General features: G+C 44.0%; 1 protein-coding gene across 1 annotated transcript in view; it reads right to left on the reverse strand.

Annotated features, from left to right (window-relative positions):
- Positions 1–1,013: 1,013 nt before the first annotated feature.
- The window catches only part of EHD3 (EH domain containing 3), an 82,818-nt gene continuing 58,267 nt past the window's right edge, over positions 1,014–25,564 (reverse strand). The window contains exons 4-6 of the mRNA XM_056568536.1: positions 12,596–13,008; positions 4,977–5,141; positions 1,014–4,090 (exon numbers count right to left, since the gene is read on the reverse strand). Of these exons, the coding sequence (XP_056424511.1) occupies positions 3,563–4,090; positions 4,977–5,141; positions 12,596–13,008 (1,106 nt within the window). The 3' untranslated portion in view covers positions 1,014–3,562. The remainder of the gene's footprint in view (positions 4,091–4,976; positions 5,142–12,595; positions 13,009–25,564) is intronic.

A 25,564-nucleotide genomic window follows, 5' to 3' on the forward strand; every position in this document is an offset into this window, starting at 1 on the left:
AAAATTTGCATGTGAAAAAAAAACAATATTCGTCATTACGAATATATAGCACTATATTCTAAATATTCCCGAAATTGCTAAGTGCCGATATTCGCAATAAAAATTTGCATTACGAATATTCATGCTCAACACTAGTCTCAATTAAAGGGGTACTCCGCCCCTAGGCATCTTATCCTCTATCCAAAGGATAGGGGATAATGTCTGATTGCAGGGGTCCCGCCGCTGGGGACCACCTGTGATCTCAGCTGTGCTACCCCAGACACCTGGTGCGCGGAGCGAACTTCTCTCCGTGTCGGATGACTGGGGATGCTGGGCAGAGGCTCGTAACGTCACGGCCACGCCCCGCTCGTGACATCACGGCCACGCCCCCTCAATGCAAGTCTATGGGAGGGGGTGTGACAGTGCCACGCCCCCTCCCATAGACTTGCATTGAGGGAGTGTAGCCGTGACGTAAGGAGAGGGGCATGGCCGTGACGTCACAAGTCTCCGGCACTCCACCCGATGCTCTAAACGAACACCAGGTGTAGCAGGGAGAAAGCGGGGTTCCCAGTGGCAGGGGTCCCGCCGCTGGGGACCACCCGCGATCTCAGCTGTGCTACCCCAGACTTGTGACATCACGGCCATGCCCCGATAAGACAAAGGATAGGGGATAAGATGTCTAGGGGCGGAGTACCCCCTTAAGAGCTAGATCAGCTCAAAATGGGTTGGTTATTTTCATGTCGTGCTGTAATTCACCTGTAACCACCATGCACTTATGGTGGGATTTTATCTTCTGATGAGTGCTGGCCTCTATTGACCGCAGTATTTAGAAAAGAGTAACTCATGCTCGGAATGGAAGCGATATTACAAGATTCACCATAAAACACGCAGTCTGACGCTCCTATGTATAAAATAAGTTATATACTCAGCAGATCAAAATACACCTTTTTGCCCCCTTAAACTATTTCTACTAAAAATCTCCTTTAATACAGCATTTTATTTATCACTTGCATTTCACATGCCAGAGGCAGCCATTTTATTTTTTGCATCAACCAATGATCCATTTTAAGTATCAATACATGAGGCATAAGGCACAGTGCACCTCATACCTCACGGATATCACTACTAATTCTGAATGGACCATGGTCCAGCCTAACAGCATGGCTGCCTCTGTTTCCCATCTATCATTTTAATACACATCCCAAACTCATGGTCCTCTACTTCAACCTTATAACACTTCATGGCATATCTAGCCTCTAAGGTTGTGTCCTCTCATTCTATCAAATCAATAGTATTGATACTAAATCTGAGGATGAAAAATACTCATGCCATGCTTTTGCATATAATATGATGCCCAATGACTATAAAGAAGGTCTTGACAAGGTCAGAATTTGCAGCAAAAGTTGTGCAAGCTGGCCTTTTCTATGGTTTGAAGATCCCGTAAAAATCAAGGGAAATTCGTTTCACCCCAATACTGACCACTAGGGGGTTGGAAAAATAGCAAATTGGGGGAAAGTCACAGGATGATGGGCATCAAGCTCATGCTCCATCAGGCTTCATGTGGCACAAGTAGCAGAATTCCCCTACCCTCACCCACAAGGATCTGAAATATCAGTAAAAAAAAAGTTCTCCACAATTGTCATCTCCATACACAAGGTCAAAGCACACCATAGGGTCTACAATGAACACTCACCATCTGGTAGGTCTATATATGATAAATTTGGTGCCTACATCAGATCTACCATGTACAAAAAACAACATCTCTTAGATGTGAACATAATGTATTAAAAACGTAGGGTCTACAATGGACAGGAACCCTAAGGTAGGTCTGTATGTGATGGCAGGTAAGATCTGTAATAGACAAAATCAACAGATAGGTCCATATATAATGAACGTACCCATGTAGGGTCTACAATGGACATGGACTAACAGGTAGGTCCATATAGGATGAATGTACCTACATAAGGTCTACAATAGACAGGAACCCTCAGGTAGGTCTGTACGTAAAGTTGGTCTATTATTATGATAAATGTACCTCATAGGGTCTACAATGGATAGGAACCCTCAGTTAGGTCTGTACGTGGTGACAGGTAGGGTCTGGACTATACAAAAACCATCAGATAGGTCCATATATGTTGAATATACCCAGGTGGGGTCTACAATGAACACAAAGCATTAGGTTGGTTCTACAATCACAAAATAATCAGGTAGATCTGTATATAATTAAAGAACCTACGTGTGGTCTACAATGGGCACGAGCCATCAGGTGGGTCAGTACAAGATGAATGAACCTATGTGTGGTCTACAATGGACACGAGCCATCAGGTGGGTCAGTACATGATGAATGAACCCTATGTGTGGTCTACAATGGACACGAACCATCAGGTGGGTCAGTACATGATGAACGAACCTACGTGTGGTCTACAATGGATACGACCCAACAGGTGGGTCAGTACATGATGAATGAACCTACGTGTGGTCTACAATGGACACGAACCATCAGGTGGGTCAGTACATGATGAATGAACCCTATGTGTGGTCTACAATGGATACGACCCAACAGGTGGGTCAGTACATGATGAATGAACCTACGTGTGGTCTACAATGGATACGACCCAACAGGTGGGTCAGTACATGATGAATGAACCTACGTGTGGTCTACAATGGACACGAACCATCAGGTGGGTCAGTACATGATGAATGAACCCTATGTGTGGTCTACAATGGACACAAACCCTCAGGTGGGTCAGTACAAGATGAATGAACCTATGTGTGGTCTACAATGGACACGAGCCATCAGGTGGGTCAGTACATGATGAATGAACCCTATGTGTGGTCTACAATGGACACGAACCATCAGGTGGGTCAGTACATGATGAACGAACCTACGTGTGGTCTACAATGGATACGACCCAACAGGTGGGTCAGTACATGATGAATGAACCTACATGTGGTCTACAATGGACACGAACCATCAGGTGGGTCAGTACATGATGAATGAACCCTATGTGTGGTCTACAATGGACACAAACCATCAGGTGGGTCAGTACATGATGAATGAACCTACGTGTGGTCTACAATGGACACGAATTATGGTAATCTCCAACCTCTTAGTGTGAAGAAAAGCCAACAGGGGAGAACCCGATTTTACAACCAAACATCATCCTACATGGACATTCTCAGTATAACAGACACATACAGGACATAAAAACAACAAACTGAAAACACATGGGCGGAAAACAATACAATGAGGTATCTGGGAAGCATCAAGAATAAAGGAAGCATAATACAAAACGCTACACAGATCCAAGAACACGTTACAGTCTTCACAGTCTCTCTTCCCTTTATTTTTTTAGAATATATTTTCATCTTCATTTAGTCCAGGTCAGCACAAAGGAACAAATATTAGCTTCTGGTTAAGGGTTAATAAAAGCTCAGTGGTGAATAGCATCTCGAGATGGATATATCTTGTTAAACCGAAATGCCACAGCAGGTTCACTCCACCTTAATAGCATCAACTTAAACTCTGTTACTTCTTGGGTCTCCTCCCTCATTCCAACACTTGACAATGTTCCCTCTGGGTTCACTCCGTCACCTTTCTCTTGGATGGTGGGATTAGATGGCAGGGCAGATCATTGGGAAGCTCATGACCTTCTAATTTCACCTTTATTAGGTGGTTGGCCAAGGCAAACTCCTCATCGTCCAGCAAACCATCTTTGTCTATGTCGGCAAGCTTCCAGATCTTTCCAAGAACAGTATTGGGCAGCTTGGACTTCACCATCTCCCTCTTGGCATTGGCACCAGTGATTTTGCCGTTGACAGGAGACAAAGTGTAGAAGATCTCGTCGTACATAGGCTTATCTCTGGCTACTACCCAGTCTGCATCGTCAATGCCTTCACCTGCCCCTTCCCCGTAACCATGTCCAAATGGGCCATTCTGGGTGCCCTCAAATGCGCCTCCTTTAACTATCTGGACTGGTTTCTGCGTTTCTTCTTGTCTAACCAGCACCATCAAGTGGGCGATGTCATGGGCCAGCATCTCATCCACGGTCTCCAGGAGCTTGCTCTTCAGAGGTTGGAATTTGTTAAAATCTTGGGATTGCAAAAGATCCTACATAACAAAAACACACGAACAGATTTAAAGAAAACTCTTCAGAAACGTATCCTAACGTTCAAAATGATTTATCATTTACTTTATGACTCATTGACGTGTAGAAAGGAAGGTCATCAATCAGACCATTTTACCAAACTTTTTGGATGAACAGTGCCTCAAAGAATTCTATGTCTACTAATCAGCTCTCTATAGGGCCCTGGCCCTATTTCCTCAAAAAGTCTACAACATATGAGCTCTATAGGGGTTCTAACTGTTCAAGGGCACCCACTAATTCCCGGGGTATCAGAGAGAAAACCAACCTTACTCCCCAATAAATGTATGAAAACTCAAGAACAACTAAGAACGAAAAACATCCACCATCAACAGTGGAGGTAAAAGAACAAGCGCTCCATAGGGTAATAATGATAATACCCAGTGTGAGAAAAGAAGTAGATAACTGCTCACCCTGGGTGGTTGTGTGGATTCATACACAACAATGATAAAGGCACAAAAGATGGTAGGTCGTGTGTTGCCTTCCGGTGAATAGTAGCAAGAGATCAGAAAGGGTAGACTTCAATGAAAGTAACCGGCTTACACGGCGCTGTTCGACCAGGACACGATGTGGAGGATACAAATGGACTTTAATAACCAAGATTAAACGCGTTTCGCTGCGCATGCGCAGCGAAACGCGTTGCATCTTGGTTATTAAAGTCCATTTGTATCCTCCATATCGTGTCCTGGTCGGACAGCGCCATTTGAGCCGGTTACTTTCATTGATGTTTACCCTTTCTGATCTCTTACCATCTACAGTGGGCATCCTTCTATTACCAAAGTACAGAAATCTAAGAGTTCAAAAGGTTATTCTGTAGATGTCCCGGTGGATGAGCAGGGAGGTCTACCGTACCTGCATCTTCTTCAGGTTGGGGAAGTCTCCAGGTGAAATCTGATGTTCTCGTTCAATTCGAGCATAAATCTCTCCCAAACTTCCAATCAATTCCTTCTTCTTATTGTCTTTTCCAAAGACGGCCGGCATATCCTTCTTCAAGGAACTGATGATGTATGCATGGACCTGAGGAAGAGACAGACGAGCTTGTGTCATGTAACATTTATAACAATCATATTATCATACTAAGTGTAAGGTCAGTAGTTCTAAATCACTGCTACTATAGGGGGCACTCCAGAATACACAGTCAGACTGCTGTTATAGGGGGAGCTCAAGACTACACAGCCAGAATTTTACTATAGGGGGCGCTCCAGACTACACAGTCAGACTGCTGTTATAGGGGGAGCTAAAGACTACACAAGCCAGAATTTTACTATAGGGGGCGCTCCAGACTACACAGGCATCTGTTCTAGGGAGTGCTTTAGACTAAACCTCAGACTGCTGTTATAGGGGGAGCTCCAGACTACACATCCAGACTGCTGTTATAGGGGCCCCTCCAGACAAAATATCCAGACTGCTAGCATTGGGAGTGTTTCAGACTAGACACCAGACTACTGTTATAGGGGGAGCTCCAGACTACATATCCAGACTGATGTTATAGGGGGAGCTCCAACTACATATCCAGACTGCTAGTATAGGGAGGGCTCCAGACTCCAGGCTCCACAGCCAGACTGCTTGTATAGGGGGCGCTCAAGACTAAACAACAAGACTGCTGTTATACGAGGAGCTCCAGACTACACACCAGACTGCTGTTATTGGGGCCACTCAGACTATACAGCCAGACTCTTACTGTAGGGGGCACTTAAGACTACACATCCAGACTGTTGTTATAGGTGGCGCACCAGACTACACATTCAGACTGCTGTTATAGGGGTGCTATAGACTGAACATCCAATCTGTTGTTATAGGGGGAGCTCCAGACTACACATCCAGACTGCTGTTATAGGGGTGCTATAGACTGAACATCCAATCTGCTGTTATAGAGGTTGCCCCAGGCTACACAGCCAGACTGCTGTTATAGAGGGCACTCCAGACTTCACATCTAGACTGCTGATATAAGGTGTGCTCCAGTATACACATCCAGACTGCTGTTATAGGGGGAGCTCCAGACTACACAACCAGACTGCTGTTATAGGGGGAGCTCCAGACTACACGACCAGACTGCTGTTATAGGGGGAGCTCCAGACTACACGACCAGACTGCTGTTATAGGGGGAGCTCCAGACTACACGACCAGACTGCTGTTATAGGGGGAGCTCTAGACTACACAACCAGACTGCTGTTATAGGGGGCGCATCAAACTACACACCAGACTGCTGTTATAGGGGGAGCTCCAGACTACAGGGATTATAAAGATTACATATATTTCTGTACTTTCACCAGCAGGGAGGCGCTACTGTTTAAAAGTGCTTTCATTTTCCAGAAGACAGATTAACAAGAATTATAAAACATATTTTCCATGTTCTATTCAATTTTTCACACAAGAAAAGCACAACGCCGTTTCCTCTGACTGTTTGACCCCTGGGATGAGGTCGCTGCGTAATAAGGGCAGAAATTCATGGCAGTCACAGGAAATACCAGACGTGAATTACATCTCAATAGACTCGTCTCCGAGTACACAAACTTCAGCGCTAAAATAGACTGTTACTATTTAAAGACAAAACTCACTTTCTCAAAAGGAGAACAATGGAATGACATTAACCCCGTGTGTGTTTCAGGGCCATTGAACAAGAAAGAGAGGGATTCTGTAAAGATAATGCTGTGTGGTGAAAGGGTATGAATACTTTTGCGACTAATTCATTCTTGTTTTCCTGATAGATCACAGAAAGAAAAATGAGGTTTACTTTATCAGTTGTTTTAATTAGAAAACTGTTATTGTTTTGTGTAAACAGCTCCTATGCAGGTTCATTAAAGGGGTATTCTGGGAAAAGGATAGGGGATAAGATGTCTGATCGCGGGGGTGCGCTGTTGGGACGACCCCCCCCCCCCCCCCGCGATCTACCTGCAGCAACCGCATTCTATGCAGGGGCTGCGTCCCCAGTTTCGGAAACCTCCGGGTTTCCGGGACTGGGGACTTGACGTCACGCCACGCCCCCTCCATTCATGTCTATGGGAGGGGGCGTGACAGCATGAATGGAGGGGGCGTGGCGTGACATCACGTCCCCAGTCCCGGAGGTTTCGTCACGCCCCCTACCATAGACATGAATGGAGGAGGCGTGGCGTGACGTCCCGTCCCCAGTCCCGGAAACCTGGAGGTTTCCGAACTGGAGACGCCACGCCCCCTCCATTCATGTCTATGGGAGGGGGCGTGTCAAAACCTCCAGGTCACGCCCCCTCCCATAGACATGAATGGATGGGGCGTGGCATGACATCTCGTCCCCAGCCCCGGAAACCTGGAGGTTTCGTCACGCCCCCTACCATAGACATGAATGGAGGGGGCGTGGCGTGACGTCCCGTCCCCAGTCCCGGAAACCCGGAGGTTTCCGAAACTGGAGACGCCACGCCCCCTCCATTCATGTCTATGGGAGGGGGCGTGACAAAACCTTCAGGTCACGCCCCCTCCCATAGACATGAATGGAGGGGGCATGGCGTGACGTCAAGTCCCCAGTCCCGGAAACCCGGAAGTTTCCGAAACTGGAGACGCCATGCCCCCTCCATTCATGTCTATGGGAGGGGGCGGGACAAAACCTCCAGGTTTCCGGGACTGGGGACGTGACATCACACCACGCCCCCTCCATTTATGTCAATGGGAGGGGGCGTGACAGCCATCACACCCCCTCCCATAGACATGAATGGAGGGGCATGGCGTGACGTCACCAGTCCCGGAAACCCGGAGGATTCCCAAACTGGAGATTCAGCACCCGCATAGAATGTGGGTGCTGCAGGGAGATCGTGGGGGGTCCAAGCAGTGGGCCTCTCCGCGATCAGACATCTTATCCCCTATCTTTGGATAGGGGATACGTTTTTTTTCACGGAATACCCCTTTAATCTCCATGGTTACAGACTACAAATGAACCCTGTGTAGTCTGATCCTGAAATAAAATTAATTATAAAAAAAACCTCTTAGGTTAGAGACATATCAAAAGCTTTTATTGGTCAGGGTCTGAGTGTTGAGACGCCGATGGATCAGAAGAAGTTTCCCCTAATAAGTCCCCTCCAAAAGAAAATAATAGAAATCCCCTTCCCTCCGCTGAGGCCTCTGCATCCTCCGCTCTGTACGTGGTCCAGGACCTCCTCCTTGGCTCCCTTATCCAGAGAGGTGCAAGACCTGCCGCGCAATAAAATTGCGATGAAGAGGCCTCAATGAGTGCAGGATCGGAAGAGATGCGAGAGGATTTTTCTTTTCTTTATGGTGTTCAGACCTGATCATGGTCATGTGACCAGGTCAGATTCATAATGTAAATCTATGGGACAGTTTTGCTTATATAGACACAGAGTGGCCATGTGACACTCTCCTCGCTCGTTCTACTGATCGGTCAGGTCTGAACACTCAGACACCGACCTATATAATGACAGGTAAGCATTAAAGGGGTACTCCGGTGGAAAACTTTATTTTTTATTTTTTTATCAACTGGTGCCAGAAAATTAAACAGATTTGTAAATTACTTCTATTAAAAAAAATCTTAATCCTTCCAGTACTTATTAGCGGCTGTATAGTACAGAGGAAATTCTTTTCTTTTTGGATTTCTTTTCTATCTGTCCACAGTGCTCTGTGCTGACACCTCTGTCCATGTCAGGAAATGTCCAGAGCAGGAAAAAATCCTCATAGCAAACATATGATGCTCTGGACAGTTCCTAAAATGGACAGAGGTGTCAGCAGAGAGCGCTGTGGACAGACAGAAAATAAATCCAAAAAAGAAAAGAATTTCCTCTCTAGTATGCAGCAGCTGATAGGCACTGGAAGGATTAAGATTTTTTCATAGAAGTAATTAACAAATCTGTAACTTTTTGGCAACAGTTAATTAAAAAAAAAAAAAAATAATAATAAAGTTTTCCACCGGAGTACCCCTTTAAAGTGGCCATACATATAAGATTGCTTGTTTGGCCGAGTACTCTCGCAAATGTCCTTGATACTTGCACACCATTAAAAAGAAATCCCTCTCGCATCTCTTCCTGTGCTGAGGACTGTTCATCAAATGTATTGCGTGGCCGTTCCTGCACCAATCTGAATAATGGAGCAAAGGAGGAGGTCCTGGACTACTAACAGAGCGGAGGATGCAGAGGCCTCAGCGGAGGGAAGGTGACTGGGATTTCTATTATAATTTTTTTTTTTTGAGGGGACTTATTGGGAGAAACTACCTAATAGGAGCTTCCCTACCTACCTGACTACCCAACTAGTGGGGGCTTTTACCTATAAAGGGGGAATTCCCTACTTATAGGAATCCCCTATTGAGGGCTTCTATCAAATATGAGGGATTCCCTACCTACCTAACAACTGGGGGCTTCTACCTTATGAAGGGGATTCCCTGCCTAATAGGGGCTTCTACCCAAAAGGGGGGGGGTCCCTTGCTACCTATTTCGGGCTTTGACCTAATAGGAGAGGATTCCCTACCTAACTACTTGGGCTTCTACCTTATATGGGTATTCCCAACCTAACTATTGGGGGCTAATGGGTGGGGGGGGGGGCTTTTACCTATAATGGGAAGCTTCTACCAAATATGAGGGATTCCCTACCTACCTAACAACTGGGGGATTCTACCTTATGAAGGGGATTCCCTGCCTAATAGGGGCTTCTACCCAAAAAGGATAAGGGGGGGGGGTCCCTTGCTACCTATTTGGGGCTTTGACCTAATAGGAGCGGATTCCCTACCTAACTACTTGGGGCTTCTACTTTATAGGGGTATTCCCAACCCAACTATTGGGGGCCAATGGGTGGGGGGTCCAACTAGTGGGGGGCTTTTACCTATAAAGGGGGGCTTCTACCAAATATGAGGGATTCCCTACCTACCTAACAACTGGGGGCTTCTACCTTATAAAGGGGATTCCCTGCCTAATAGGGGCTTCTACCCAAAAAGGGGGGGGGGTCCCTTGCTACCTATTTGGGGCTTTGACCTAATAGGAGCGGATTCCCTACCTAACTACTTGGGCTTCTACCTAAAAGCTTATTCCCAACCTAACCCCTGTGGGTTTATTCCTAATAAGGGAGATCCGTGCCTAACTACTGGGGGCTTCTACCTAATAGGGGAAATTTCCTACCTTACTACAGGAGGCATATCCTAACTATGAGTGTCAGTGAGGGCCTCATGTTTGAGTTTCCTCTACAAAGTCTAGAGCCACCTCTGCTGTCACATGACATTAAAGCATTACTGTCTTTTGGGCTGGCGTCAGGATACGAGTGAAACTAATATCGCTATTCCCATGCCGGCGCGGATACACACGTCATCAGAAGGACTGCCTAAGGGTTCGATCCTTGAAGTCCCATAGACTTGAATGGGGCTTCCCGGATGGAAGATCAGGCAGTGCGAGTGTCGGTGCCAGTCTGGGGCAATGGGATAGCACTTAGTTTTACCCATATCCTGCCGCCGGCCGAAACCATATTAAAGGGGTATTCCAGGAAAAAAAAATGTTTCTATATCAACTGGCTCCAGAAATTAAACAGATTTGTAAATTACTTCTATTAAAAAATCTTAATCCTTTCAATAATTATCAGCTGCATAAGTTGAGTTGTTGTTTTCTGTCTGGCAACAGTGCTCTCTGCTGACATCTCTGCTTGTCTCGGGACCTGACAGAGTAGAAGAGGTTTGCTATGGGGATTTGCTTCTAAACTGGGCGGTTCCCGAGACACGTGTCATCAGAGAGCACTTAGACAGAAAAGAACAACTCAACTTCAGAAGCTCATAAGTACTGAAAGGATGAAGATTTTTTTAATAGAAGTAATTTACAAATCTGTTTAACTTTCTGGAACCAGTTGATATATAAAAAAAAAAGTTTTCCTGGATAACCCCTTTAACCCCTTAAGGACCAAGGACGTACCTGTACGTCCTTGGTCCTGCTGCTGTGATATAACGCGGGGTTACACGGTAACCCTGCATCATATCACGGCGGGCCCGGCGTCATAGTGAAGCCGGGACCCGACGCTAATAGCGCGCAGTGCCGATCGCGGCGCCGCGCGCTATTAACCCTTTAGCCGTGCGCTCAGAGCTGAGCCGCGTGGCTAAAAGCAAAAGTGAAACCATGCCGGTTAACTCAGTGGGCTGTTCGGGATAACCGTGGCGAAATCGCGGCATCCTGAACAGCTTACAGGACAGCGGGAGGGCCCCTACCTGCCTCCTCGCTGTCCGATCGCCGAATGACTGCTCAGTGCCTGAGATCCAGACATGAGCAGTCAAGCGGCAGAATCATCAATCACTGGTTTCCTATGAGAAACCAGTGATCAATGATAAAGATCAGTGTGTGCAGTGTTATAGGTCCCTATGGGATAACAATGATCAGTGTGAGCAGTGTTATAGGTCCCTATGGGATAACAATGATCAGTGTGTGCAGTGTTATAGGTCCCTATGGGATAATAATGATCAGTGTGTGCAGTGTTATAGGTCCCTATGGGACCTATAACACTGCAAAAAAAAGTGAAAAAAAAAGTGAATAAAGATCATTTAACTCCTCCCCTATTAAAAGTTTGAATCACCCCCCTTTTCCCATAAAAAAAACACACAGTGTAAATAAAAATAAAAATAAACATATATGGTATTGCCGCGTGCGGAAATGTCCAAATTATAAAAATATATATAATTAATTAAACCACTTGGTCAATGGCGTGCGCGCAAAAAAATTCAAAAGTCCAAAATAGTGCATTTTTGGTCACTTTTTTATATCATTTAAAAATGAATAAAAACGATCAATAAGTCCTATCAATGCAAAAATGGTACCGTTAAAAACTTCAGATCACGGCGCAAAAAATGAGTCCTCCTACCACCCCATACACGCAAAAATAAAAAAGTTATAGGGGTCAGAAGATGACAATTTTTAAACATATAAATTTTCCTGCATGTAGTTATGATTTTTTCCAGAAGTGCGACAAAATCAAACCTATATAAGTAGGGGATCATTTTTACTGTATGGACCTACAGAATAATGATAAGGTGTCATTTTTACCAAAAAATTTACTACGTACAAACGGAAGCCCCCAAAAGTTACAAAACGGCGTTTTTTTTTCAATTTTGTCGCACAATGATTTTTTTTTTCGTTTCACCGTAGATTTTTGGGCAAAATGACTGATGTCATTACAAAGTAGAATTGGTGGTGCAAAAAATAAGCAATCATATGGATTTTTAGGTGCAAAATTGAAAGAGTTATGATTTTTTAAAGGCAAGGAGCAAAAAACGAAAATGCAAAAACGGAAAAAACCCCGGTCCTTAAGGGGTTAATGCTCTAAAAAGACAAAAAATAGGATCAGTAATTGGTATTGGTGATTACTTGAAAAAAAAAGTATTGGTACTCATACTTGGTTGTAATAAAATGGTATCGGGACCATCCCTATCTTGTAACTCAGAGTTAAGAGATAAAAAAAAAAATTAAACAAAAGAAAGTATAAAAAAGAAATGGAGTATATATATATATATATATATATATATTATAACTCACCTTGGCCAGTCGTGCTCTCTTGATCAGGTCATTGAGTTTCCTGAGCGCCGCGTTCCGCGGTAGGCTCTGAATGTCCCTGAACAGGTCCTGCTCCTCGGCCTCGAACAGTTTGCGGTTGTCAGGGATGAGGAGGGGGTGAGACCAGAAAGACCCGATGTAGACCCTGATCACCTCGGGGGTGTTGACAATTTTCCCCAAGGACCACATGAGGGCGCCGTAAACCCTCATCAGCTGCTGGGTCTCGATCTGATCGGCCTTGTTCAGGACCACCCTCATTTTGTCCTCGTGGTTCTTCAGGGCTTTGATGACTTCGGAGAACTCGTCGGAAATGTCCAGCTTGTGGGCATCGAAGAGCAGAATGATGCGGTCCACCCTCTCGGCGAACCATTCCAACACTGCCGCGAAATCGTAGCCTGGAAACGACAAATTAAAAAAGGATACTGTTATAATATAGAGGACACGGTGGTCAGCGCAGGGTTGTGATTTAGTCTCTTAAAGGGGCACTCCACCTAAAATACTTAGAGGAGTGTTTCTAAACAGTGTGTCTCCTGCTGTTTCAAAACTACAACTCCCGGCATGCCCGGACAGCCGAAGGCTGTCCGGGCATGCTGGGAGTTGTAGTTTTGCAACAGCTGGAGACACACTGTTTGAAAACCACTGACTTTAGTAAGGGATAGCGAAAAGTATGGAATGAGAACTTCCGTTCCCTCTTACAGCCCATGGCTCATCTGATACAAATCGGTCAAGTGCGGCCGGCCAAAATGTCACCTTAGTATTGGATGACAGCTATAAATACTCATGGTTATTATTTATTTTCAACTTTTTGTAGGTGTAAAAAACAAACAGTAAATCTGCAAACATAGTAAAACCCACATAAAAACCCAGGCCTTCCCCCACAAAAACACACACACACACACACACACACATAACCTCACAAAAAACAACAAAAAGAAACCCCCACAAAACAAAAAAACAAACAACACAGAAATAACCCACAAAAAACACAACACAACCTCACAAAAAATGCACAAAAAAAAACACACACACACACACACACACACACACACACACAGCAAAACCTCACAAAAAAATACACCCCCCCCCCCCCCCCAAAAAAAAATACAAAAAAAAAAGAAAACAACCAAAAAAACACACAAAAAAACAAAAACAAAACTGTTGCTTCGGGAAACAAACAAAACAAAAAAACAATCCATCATAAAAAATAAAAAAAAACATCAAAACGCACAATCGCAAAAAACCTCTCTCTCAAAAAAATAAAAATAAAATAAAAATAAAAAACCACAACAAAGAAAAACCCCACATAAAACCACAACAAAACTAAAAAATTAAAAAAACACTCACACAAACACAAAAAATAAATGATTGCTTCCGGAAACCATCAACAAGCTTCTGTTGGTTGATCTTTTATTTTTATAACGTTTTATTTTACATAATCGTGTTCTGCTGTGAATGAGTGGTGGTTAAAATGGTGCACCCCAAAAGATACAAAATCATTCACAAGAACATGGAGCTTTTACTCTCTGGGTGGAGCGGCCCTTTAAATATTTTTTTATAATAAGATTGGAAGTCCTGCAGGCTTTGGGGCTCTGCCCAGGACGCTCGCTGTGCGCTTCCGATGCAGCTGATCAGTAGGAATAGAGAATTTGATAACTTAAGTGTTTAGTTGGTGAAGAGCCAAGTGACTTCATTGTTTTTACAGATTTTGGAAATAAAATTAAAAAAAAGTTTATAAACTTTGCTCCTGTAAGAACAAAAATATCTACACAAAAGGTCACAAAAATTTGATGATCTGACCCTCCTATAATAGACAGTATCAGTATGTACAAAGTGGTGGCCTGCTAGGGACACACTACTGCACCTATGGTTTTCTGTTATAGGGTCTTTTGGCTGTCTCTGCATTTGGGGTTCTTTTGCTATTAGGCCAACCATGTGACAGAAAAAATAACTCCCAAATACAGTACCAGTCACATGACTTCAATTACAATTCCAGCTACAGAACCCTACATACAATGCATTTGGTTGCTCCTTGTACTAAAATCAACCAAAAATTCAAGTTTTCCCAACTATCACTACAGTGATCATGGTGGGGGCAGCAACATGTCTGGGGGAAACCAGGTACTGCCCATCACCTGCCCAATACCATCCCTACAGTGATCATGGTGGGGGCAGCATCATGTCTGGAGGAAACCAGGTACTGCCCATCACCTGCCCAATACCATCCCTACAGTGATCATGGTGGGGGCCGCATCATGTCTGGGGGAAACCAGGTACTGCCCATCACCTGCCCAATACCATCCCTACAGTGATCATGGTGGGGGCAGCAACATGTCTGGGGGAAACCAGGTACTGCCCATCACCTGCCCAATACCATCCCTACAGTGATCATGGTGGGGGCAGCATCATGTCTGGGGGAAACTAGGCACTGCCCATCACCTGCCCAATACCATCCCTACAGTGATCATGATGGGGGCAGTATCATGTCTGGAGGAAACCAGGTACTGCCCATCACCTGCCAAATACCATCCCTACAGTGATCATGGTGGGGGCAGCAACATGTCTGGGGGAAACCAGGTACTGCCCATCACCTGCCCAATACCATCCCTACAGTGATCATGATGGGGGCAGTATCATGTCTGGAGGAAACCAGGTACTGCCCATCACCTGCCAAATACCATCCCTACAGTGATCATGGTGGGGACAGCATCATGTCTGGGGTAGTCCAGGCACTGCCCATCAACTGCCCAATACCATCCCTACAGTGATCATGGTGGGGGCAGCATGATGTCTGGGGGAAACCAGGCACTGCCCATCACCTGTTTAATACCATCTCTATAGTGATCATGGTGGGGGCAGCATCATGTCTGGGGGAAACCAGGCACTGCCCATCAACTGCCGAATAACATCCCTACAGTGATCATGGTGGGGGCAGCATCATGTCTGGGGGGAAACCAGGTACTACCCATCACCTGCCCAATACCATCCCTACAGTAATCATGGTGGGGGCAGCATCATGTCTGGGGGGAAACCAGGCACTGCCCATCTCCTGCCAAATACCATCCCTACAGTGATCATGGTGGGGGCAGCATCATGTCTGGAGGAAACCAGGCACTGCCCATCACCTGCCCAATACCATCCCTACAGTAATCATGGTGGGGGCAGCATCATGTCTGGGGGGAAACCAGGCACTGCCCATCTCCTGCCAAATACCATCCCTACAGTGATCATGGTGGGGGCAGCATCATGTCTGGAGGAAACCAGGCACTGCCCATCACCTGCCCAATACCATCCCTACAGTGATCATGGTGGGGGCAGCATCATGTCTGGGGGAAACCAGGCACTGCCCATCAAATGCCCAATACCATCCCTACAGTGATCATGGTGGGGGCAGCATCATGTCTGGAGGAAACCAGGCACTGCCCATCACCTTCCCAATACCCTCCCTACAGTGATCATGGTGGGGGCAGTATCATGTCTGGAGGAAACCAGGTACTGCCCACCACCTGCCCAATACCATCCCTACAGTGATCATGGTGGGGGCAGCATCATGTCTGGGGGAAACCAGGCACTGCCCATCACCTGCCCAATACTATCCCTACAGTGATCATGGTGGGGGCAGCATCATGTCTGGGGGAAACCAGGCACTGCCCATCACCTGCTCAATACCATCCCTACAGTGATCATGGTGGGGGCAGCATCATGTCTGGGGGAAACCAGGCACTACCACTGTACTTGTGAGAGTTTTTGTTGTCCCTTTATGTGGATCACATGGCTACATGGGGGTGGGAAATCACAGTCCATTGCTGCAAAATTGGAAATTTTGCACTTACAGATTAACCTGTCTTTACTGTAACTGTGCAGTCACAGCCTTACTGGTGACCTTGGTCTTTGACCTGGGAATTTTCCACTAAAACATTAGGCACATGCCAACAATGGATGATCAAAAGGAAAGCTATTTTTACACTATTTTGCGATGTATATCGCCAAGTGTTACAATATGAAAAATAAACCCTCTGGGAGTCGACATTCCAGGCAAGAAGAATGAGCAACAATTTAAATATCTTCTAAATCTATAAATGTTTTAGAAATCTAAGGAACAAAAAAATAAATAAAAAATAACACATTAAAAGTTCTCCTAATTTTATTATTCAGCCTTTTCTGAGCAGCTTTAGTCATTTTGTGCTGATAGCGGAAGGAGCATTGTTGTGAGAGCGCTTTATGTGTGTCTGGGACTATGGCATAGTGCCTGTGATTATACCCAGGGGACCCCAGGGCCGATATGATCAGCGAGTGTTAACTACAAGAGTCAACGCCAGAAACTCAACGGACGCTTCCTCAGGTGTCTCTATTCTTTCCAGCGTTGTTGTTTAGATGGGAAGTGTGAATAATGGGATTCTCAAGGTGCTTTCCACTCTCCATCCATAGTGCAAACATCATGCGGTATATTATTATAGTAGTTATATTCCTGTTAATAGGAAGCAGTATTAGAATGATAAGGATGACCCTTATCATTTTGATTACTGATATATATATATATATATATATATATTCTGCAGAAAAAGATTATTTTCCTTATGAGACATTTCAGCCAAAATATTTGAAGAGATATAGACTGTGTAGGAGGACAGAGAAATCTGGAATTTTCCAGTATGAGAGTTAGAGGGCAGCATAAGTGAACTTTGGCCAAGAGAGAAATGGATGCTTAAAGGGGTACTCCGTTCCCTTGCATTTGGAGCTCCGCTCCCCAGTGTCCGGAAGTTATTGTTCTGAACAATGTGTGTGTGGGCTTCCGTGTTCAGGGCCACCCCTCGTGACCTCACGCCTGCCCCCTCAACGAAAGTCTATGGGAAGGGGGCTTGACAGCCGTCACGCCCCCTTCCCATCAACTTTCGTTGCGGTGGCGGGCATGACGTCACGAGGGGGCGGGCGTGACGTCACGAGGGGCGGCCCTGGACACGGAAGCCCGCACATACATCGTTTGGAACAATAACTTCCGGACGCTTGGGAGCAGAGCTCCTAAAGCAAGCGAATGGAGTACTCCTTTAAATATGCTAATATATACACAGACACAAAACTCAAATAACCAATCAAAATATAACATGATGATTTTGACGTGATAACTAACCTCCCCTTTTTGTCAAATATAAAAACCAATGTACTTCCATGTAATAAACAGAACTCTTACCATTCCTGGAACAGCTCCTGAGCTTCCTGCTGAGAAAGAGTTTTATACCAACTTTTTGTCTGGTGTATAATTCTTTATGTCGGCACATTTTCAGGCCTCATCCGCAGCCATCCTTGACAATAGTAGTTCTGTAAGTCCACGAGGAGCAAAAAAGAAAGAATTCCACACTCACCCACTGTAGTTGCATGCAGAGGTCGTTTATTTTCAGATCATATGGATGACCGAACAGGTATAGGACGTGGAGGAGAAAAAAACATCAAGCGACTAGTTTCGCGCCCTGAGGCGCTTTCTCTGGCTTGACCACAGCAGCTGGGAGGAAGGGGCAGGAATTTCAAGACCCAGTACTGCTGACGTAACATATGCAAATAAGGTTAATACAGACACATAAGCATAAGATCCTACCAATGATGGGAGACCGTTCCTGAAAAAGCAAAAAAAAAAAAAAAGGGGGGGGGGGGCAAGACAGAGAAAGAAAAGAGAGAAAAAGGCAAAAATTTAAGATATATATACTCAAGTCCTGGCGATCATTTAATCCCAATCCATCTGGCGCTCTTGTGCGCATGATCCACCTTTCTTCACATCGGAGCAGCGTTCTGTGTCGGTCAATACCAGGTAAGCTGTTTTTAACCCTCTGGATCCCAGAGAATTTTAGGGTGTCAGCATCTCCTGCGCGCGCTGGTTATATATGTTCCATAAAGCGGACGCAGCCATGTCCAGTATAAATAGATCTGAGGTGCTCACGAAATCTAATTTTTAATGGTCTAATTGTTGAACCAATGTAAAACGGCCTGCACGGACAGATAACCCCATAGACTATGTAATCCGTGGGGCTATGACATCACGATCTCCCGGTGCCGACTCCAGCATTCGGAACAGTTAGTTCCAAACGCTGAGCAGCGGAGTACCCCTTTAAAGGAAAAGACGAAGCGTGGAGCATCTGTATTGTTCGTTTTCTTTTTGTAGTTTTTTGTGACCAAATCAAGTCTAGGAATTTTTTTGTTTTTTTTTCAAGAACTCTGTCTATCAAAATCTGGACATCAAAATCTCTCTCTTATTTTTTTTTTTTTAAGTCTCAAAAATTGACTAGAGGGCACAGCCCGTTTCATGTGGTGAGGGTAAAAACTCTCGTGATGTAAAAGGTTACTCGAAGCAGTTGGCTTCCAATAGACTTTTGTCAAGAAGTGGCCATTTTCAATGACTAAAAGTACATCTAAAAAGTTTTTCGTAAACTTCATGTCCATATCATTGTTTCCAATATACTTCAAAAACTCTTCAAAACTTTCTGCGGTGTTATTCCATACTATAAGTATATCTTAAAGGGGTAATCAGGTGGAATTTTTTTTTTCTTTTTAATGGTCTAATTGTTGAACCAATGTAAAACCGCTTGCACGGACAGATAACCCCATAGACTACGTAATCCGTGCGGCAACAGATGAATTCCTTGACTTGGATCTTAGTCCCTCCAAGCATGAAGGTTTTACCTCAGACAAAGAACTTACCGATATGGGGATGACATACTTAAAGGGGTACTCCGGTGGAAAACTTTTTTTTTTAAATCAACTGGTGCAAGAAAGTTAAATTTACAGATTTGTAAATTACTACTATTAAAAAAAAATCTTAATCCTTCCAGTACTTATGAATACTAAAGAGGAAATTCTTTTCTTTTTGGAACACAGAGCTCTCTGCTGACATCACAAGCACAGTGCTCTCTGCTGACATCTCTGTCCATTTTAAGAACTGTCCAGAGTGGGAGAAAATCCCCATAGCAAACATATTCTGCTCTGGATAGTTCCTAAAATGGACAGAGGTGTCAGCAGAGAGCACTGTGGTCGTGATGTCAGCAGAGAGCACTGTGTTCCAAAAAGAAAATAATTTCCTTTGTAGTATTCAGCAGCTAATAAGTACTGGAAGGATTAAGATTTTTTAATAGAAGTCATTTACAAATCTGTTTAACTTTCTGGCACCAGTTGATTTAAAAAAAAAAAAAAGTTTTCCACCGGAGTACCCCTTTAAGTATGTTATCCACATATCGGTAAGTTCTTTGTCCCAGGTAAAACCTTCATGCTTGGAGGGACTAAGATCCAAGTCAAGGAATTCATCTGATGCCGCACGGATTACGTAGTCTATGGGGTTATCTGTCCGTGCAGGCGGTTTTACATTGGTTCAACAATTAGACCATTAAAAATTAGATTTCGTGAGAACCTCAGATCTATGTATACTGGACATGGCTGCGTCCCCTTGATGGAACACATACGATCAATGCAGGAGATGCTGACACCCTAAAATTCTCTGGGATCCAGAGGGATAAAAACCGCTTACCTGGTATTGACCGATACAAAATGCTCCGATGTGAAGAAAGGTGGATCATGCGCACAAGAGCGCCAGATGGACTGGGATTAAATGATCTCCAGGACTTGAGTGTATACTTAAATTTTTTGCCTTTTTCTCTCTTTTCTGTCTTGCCCCCCCCCCCCCCCCCTTTTTGCCTTTTCAGGAACGGTCTCCCATCATTGGTAGGATCTTATGCTTATGTCTCCGTATTAACCTTATTTGCATATGTTACGTCAGCAGTACTGGGTCTTGAAATTCCTGCCCCTTCCTCCCAGCTGCTGTGGTCAAGCCAGAGAAAGCGCCTCAGGGCGTGAAACTAGTCGCTTGTTTTTTTCTCCTCCACGTCCTATACCTGTTGGGGCATCAATATGATCTGAAAATAAGTGTGGAATTCTCTCTTTTTTGCTCCTCATGGACTTACTGTATATGCTAGTCTTTGGTACTGCCCGCACCCCCAGGTTTTGCTACACTGCGGTTACTTCTGAAAGCCCAAGTTATTTTTCAATGTCAGCTGTTACATGCTGATATATACATTAACAGTGCCACTCGCCTCTCCAAGTTTGCATTATAGTAGTTATATTCTTGTATATAGGAGCAGTATTATAGTAGTTATATTCTTGTATATAGGAGCAGTATTATAGTAGTTATATTCTTGTATATAGGAGCAGTATTATAGTAGTTATATTCTTGTATATAGGGGACAGTATTATAGTAGTTATATTCTTGTATATAGGAGCAGTATTAGTTATATTCTTGTATATAGGAGCAGTATTATAGTAGTTATATTCTTGTATATAGGAGCAGTATTATAGTAGTTATATTCTTGTATATAGGGGACAGTATTATAGTAGTTATATTCTTGTATATAGGAGCAGTATTATAGTAGTTATATTCTTTTATATAGGAGCAGTATTATAGTAGTTATATTGTTGTATATAGGAGCAGTATTATAGTAGTTATATTGTTTTATATAGGAGCAGTATTATAGTAGTTATATTCTTGTATATAGGAGGCAGTATTATAGTAGTTATATTCTTTTATATATGAGCAGTATTATAGTAGTTATATTCTTGTATATAGGAGGCAGTATTATAGTAGTAATATTCTTGTACATAGGAGCAGTATTATAGTAGTTATATTCTTGTATATAGGAGCAGTATTATAGTAGTTATATTGTTGTATATAGGAGCAGTATTATAGTAGTTATATTGTTTTATATAGGAGCAGTATTATAGTAGTTATATTCTTGTATATAGGAGGCAGTATTATAGTAGTTATATTCTTGTACATAGGAGCAGTATTATAGTAGTTATATTCTTGTATATAGGAGCAGTATTATAGTAGTTATATTGTTGTATATAGGAGCAGTATTATAGTAGTTATATTGTTTTATATAGGAGCAGTATTATAGTAGTTATATTCTTGTATATAGGGGCAGTATTATAGTAGTTATATTCTTGTATATAGGAGCAGTATTATATTAGTTATATTCTTGTATATAGGTGCAGTATTATAGTAGTTATATTCTTGTATATAGGAGCAGTATTATGGTAATTATATTCTTGTACATAGGAGGCAGTATTATAGTAGTTATATTCTTGTATATAGGAGGCAGTATTATAGTAGTTATATTCTTGTATATAGGAGCAGTATTATAATAGTTATATTCTTGTATATAGGAGCAGTATTATAGTAGTTATATTCTTGTACATAGGAGCAGTATTATAGTAGTTATATTCTTGTATATAGAAGCAGTATTATAGTAGTTATATTCTTGTATATAGGAGGCAGTTTTATAGTAGTTATATTCTTGTACATAGGAGGCAGTATGATACTCTTTTAGTGTATGAGACCAGGTCCGAAGTAATGGAATCCCACTGTCATTCCCACAATAGGATACACAGGGCACAGGCTTTACAGCAGGACAGGGCAGGATTACCATCCTCATGCTTCTACTGTTCAGGCAGGATTAGGCTTCTTTTCCATACATTGTGCGCAGTCACTGGGCGCAGCTTCCCCTCCTGCTGCCTAATCCCTTTAACCCGCAGAGGGGAATCAGAACAGAGTTGAATACACGACATTTATCATATGTAGGAAGTGTGTTATCCTTGCAGCGGCCAATGTTCCCAGGAAAGGCGTAAGGATGGGTTGTAGCACGCTCCTCACACTCGTGACCCTTGATAGAGATTTTTGGTGTAAAATTCTTGGAAAATACTTATCTGGGCCATGGGTAACAAATCTATCAGTCTAGTTGGGAAGGTTTTACACTAGGATCCCATGGAATGTGAGTTATTGGGTATTCGTCCTGATTACAATGGATTCTCAATCTAAGTAATGTAAGTAATTACAGAGGTTGTCAATGTGTAGAGCTGCCTTTGGCCCTCCAGCTGTGGCAAAACTACAACTCCCAGCATGCCCGGACAGCCAACGGCTGTCCGGGCATGCTGGGAGTTGTCGTTTTGAAACAGCTGGAGGGACACAGATTGAACACCTAGAGTCGAGACTATTGTTTTCCAATCTGTGAATCTTCATCTGTTGCATAACTACAACTCCCAGCATGCCTTAAATGGGGTAGGCAAATGCAAGTGGGCGGTAATAAAGAGGATATGGGTGGGATTTACCTGGGCTCCTACCGTGCTGGGGAACATCCCCTGGGACACTCGAGCCCAATTTGCATAATAACAATAAAGACTTATTAGAAAGGACTGAGGAAATAAAAAGGTATGCCCAGAATCCTGATGACTAGCCCAATCTAGCCATGTGCTTATTTACTCCACGTGATATACATGTCAGAATGAGCGTCTGGTCCTTAAAGGGGCACTCCGGTGGAAATTATTATTTTTTAAACAAACTGTTGCCAGAAAGTTATAAAAATTTGTAAATTATTTCTATTTAATAATCTTAATCCATCCAGCACTTATCAGCTGCCGTATGATGCACAGGAAGTTCTTTTTTTCAATGTATTTCTTTTTTGTCTGACCCAGTGCTCTCTGCTGACACCTCTGTCCATGTCAGGAACTGTCCAGAGCAGGAGCAAATCCCCATAGCAAACCTCTCCTGCTCTGGACAGTTCCTGACATGGACAGAGGTGTCAGCAGAGAGCACTGTGGTCAGACAGAAAAAAAAATGCAAAAAAGAAAAGAACTTCCTCTGTAGTATACAGCAGCTGATAAGTGCTGGATGGATTAAGATTTTTTAAATAGAAATAATTTGCAAATCTGTTTAACTTTCTGGCACCAGTTGATTTAATAAAAAATTTCCACCAGTGTAACCCTTTAAAGACACGTGCTGCAGTAAGTGCAGTAAGTCTATAAAGCGAGCTCATGAGCTGAGCTCAATTCATAGTCAGTGAGTGACAGCTGCTATCAGCAGCCGGCACTCACAACCAATGACTGACATCAGGGATTATGCTGATGTCTGTCATTTAACCCCTTGCTTTCTGAGATCAATAGCAATTGTGACATTGAAGAGGTTCAATGATAGGTGCCAAATTGCCCCAAAACGTTCGCAAAGTGCTTTTTCGGTTTCCATGGCCACTGGAGGTCTTCACCAGGCCGCTGTGCCAGCCACAGGGCAATCTGCTATTAGTGCCTGCCTCAGGAAGTCTCTACTAGCAGATTGCCAATCTAATTCATCAATGCTATGCGATAGAATAGCAATGATCAGTAAAAGCAATCTAATGATTGCTTATAAAAAGTACCCTAGAGGGACGTGTAAAAAAAATAAATAAATATATACATACACACACACACACGCACACACACACACACACACACACACACACACACACACACACACAGTTCAAAATAAAGGGAACACAAACAACACAATGTAACTCCAAGTCAATGACACTTCTGTGAAATCCCACTGTCCACTCAGGAAGAACACTGATTGACAATCAATTTAACATGGAACAGACAACAGGTGGAAATGATAGGCAATTAGCAAAACACCCCCAATAAAGGAGTGGTTCTGCAAGTGGTGACCACAGACCACTTCTCAGTTCCTACCCCTATGCTTCCTGGCTGATGTTTTGGTCACTTTTGAATGCTGGCGGTGCTTTCACTCTAGTGGTAGCATGAGACGGAGTCTACAACCCACACAAGTGGCTCAGGTAGTGCAGCTCATCCAGGATGGCAGATCAATGCAAGCTGTGGAAAGAAGGTTTGCTGTGTCTGTCAGCGTAGTGTGTACAGAGCATGGAGGCGCTAACAGGAGACAGGCAAGTACATCAGGAGACGTGGAGGAGGCCGTAGGAGGCAACAACCCAGCAGCAGGACCGCTACCTCCGCCTTTGTGCAAGGAGGAGCAGGAGGAGCACTGCAAGAGCCCTGCAAAATGACCTCCAGCAGGCCACAAATGTGCATGTGTCCACTCAAATGGTCAGAAACAGACTCCATGAGGGTGATATGAGGGCCCGACGTCCACAGGTGGGGGTTGTGCTTACAGCCCAACATCGTGCAGGACGTTTGGCATTTGCCAGAGAACACCAAGATTGGCAAATTCACCACTGGCACCCTGTGCTCTTCACAGGTGAAAGCAGGTTCACACTGAACACATGTGACAGACGTGACAGAGTCTGGAGACGCCGTGGAGAACGTTCTGCTGCCTGCAACATCCTCCAGCATGACTGGTTTGGCGGTGGGTCAGTAATGGCATGGGGGTGGGGGGGCATTTCTTTGGGGGGCGGCACAGCCCTCCATGTGCTTGCCAGAGGTAGCCTGACTGCCATTAGGTACCGAGATGAGATCCTCAGACTCCTTGTGAGACCATATGCTGATGCGGTTAGCCCTGGGTTCCTCCTAATACAAGACAATGCTAGACCTCATGTGGCTGGAGTGGGTCAGCAGTTCCTACAAGAGGAAGGCATTGATGCTATGGACTGGCCCGCCCGTTCTGGGACGTCTCGCTCCATCCACCACAGACTGTCCAGGAGTTGGCGGATGCTTTAGTCCAGGTCTGGGAGGACATCCCTCAGGAGACCATCCTCCACCTCATCAGGAGCATGCCCAGGCGTTGTAGGGAGGTCATACGGGCACGTGGAGGCCACACACACTACTGAGCCTCATTGGGACTTGTATTAAGGACATTACATAAAGTTGGATCAGCCTGTAGTGGGGCAAAAAACAACCCCCTTATATGGGTCTGTAAAAGGGAGTTATGCCTCTTAAAAAAAGACGAGAAGATAAAAAAAAAGCGAAAAACCCAGAAGTGAAAAAACGTTGCGTCCTTAATTTATATAATATAGTTTTATTGATTTTAGATGTTTGTTACGATTTTCAGATAAATATTTAATATTCTTACACGGAAAATGATGGTTTGTTCTAGAGGTCAACTAAGGACGATCCGGCAGCAAAAAGCTGCGACCTGAGGATAATAAAAACAAAAACTTTATACATCCCTCCTAACGTGAGTTGGCGTTTCCTTCCTTTTTC

This window comes from Hyla sarda, chromosome 3 (genome assembly GCF_029499605.1).
Source record: "Hyla sarda isolate aHylSar1 chromosome 3, aHylSar1.hap1, whole genome shotgun sequence".
Classification (NCBI taxonomy): Eukaryota; Metazoa; Chordata; class Amphibia; order Anura; family Hylidae; genus Hyla; species Hyla sarda.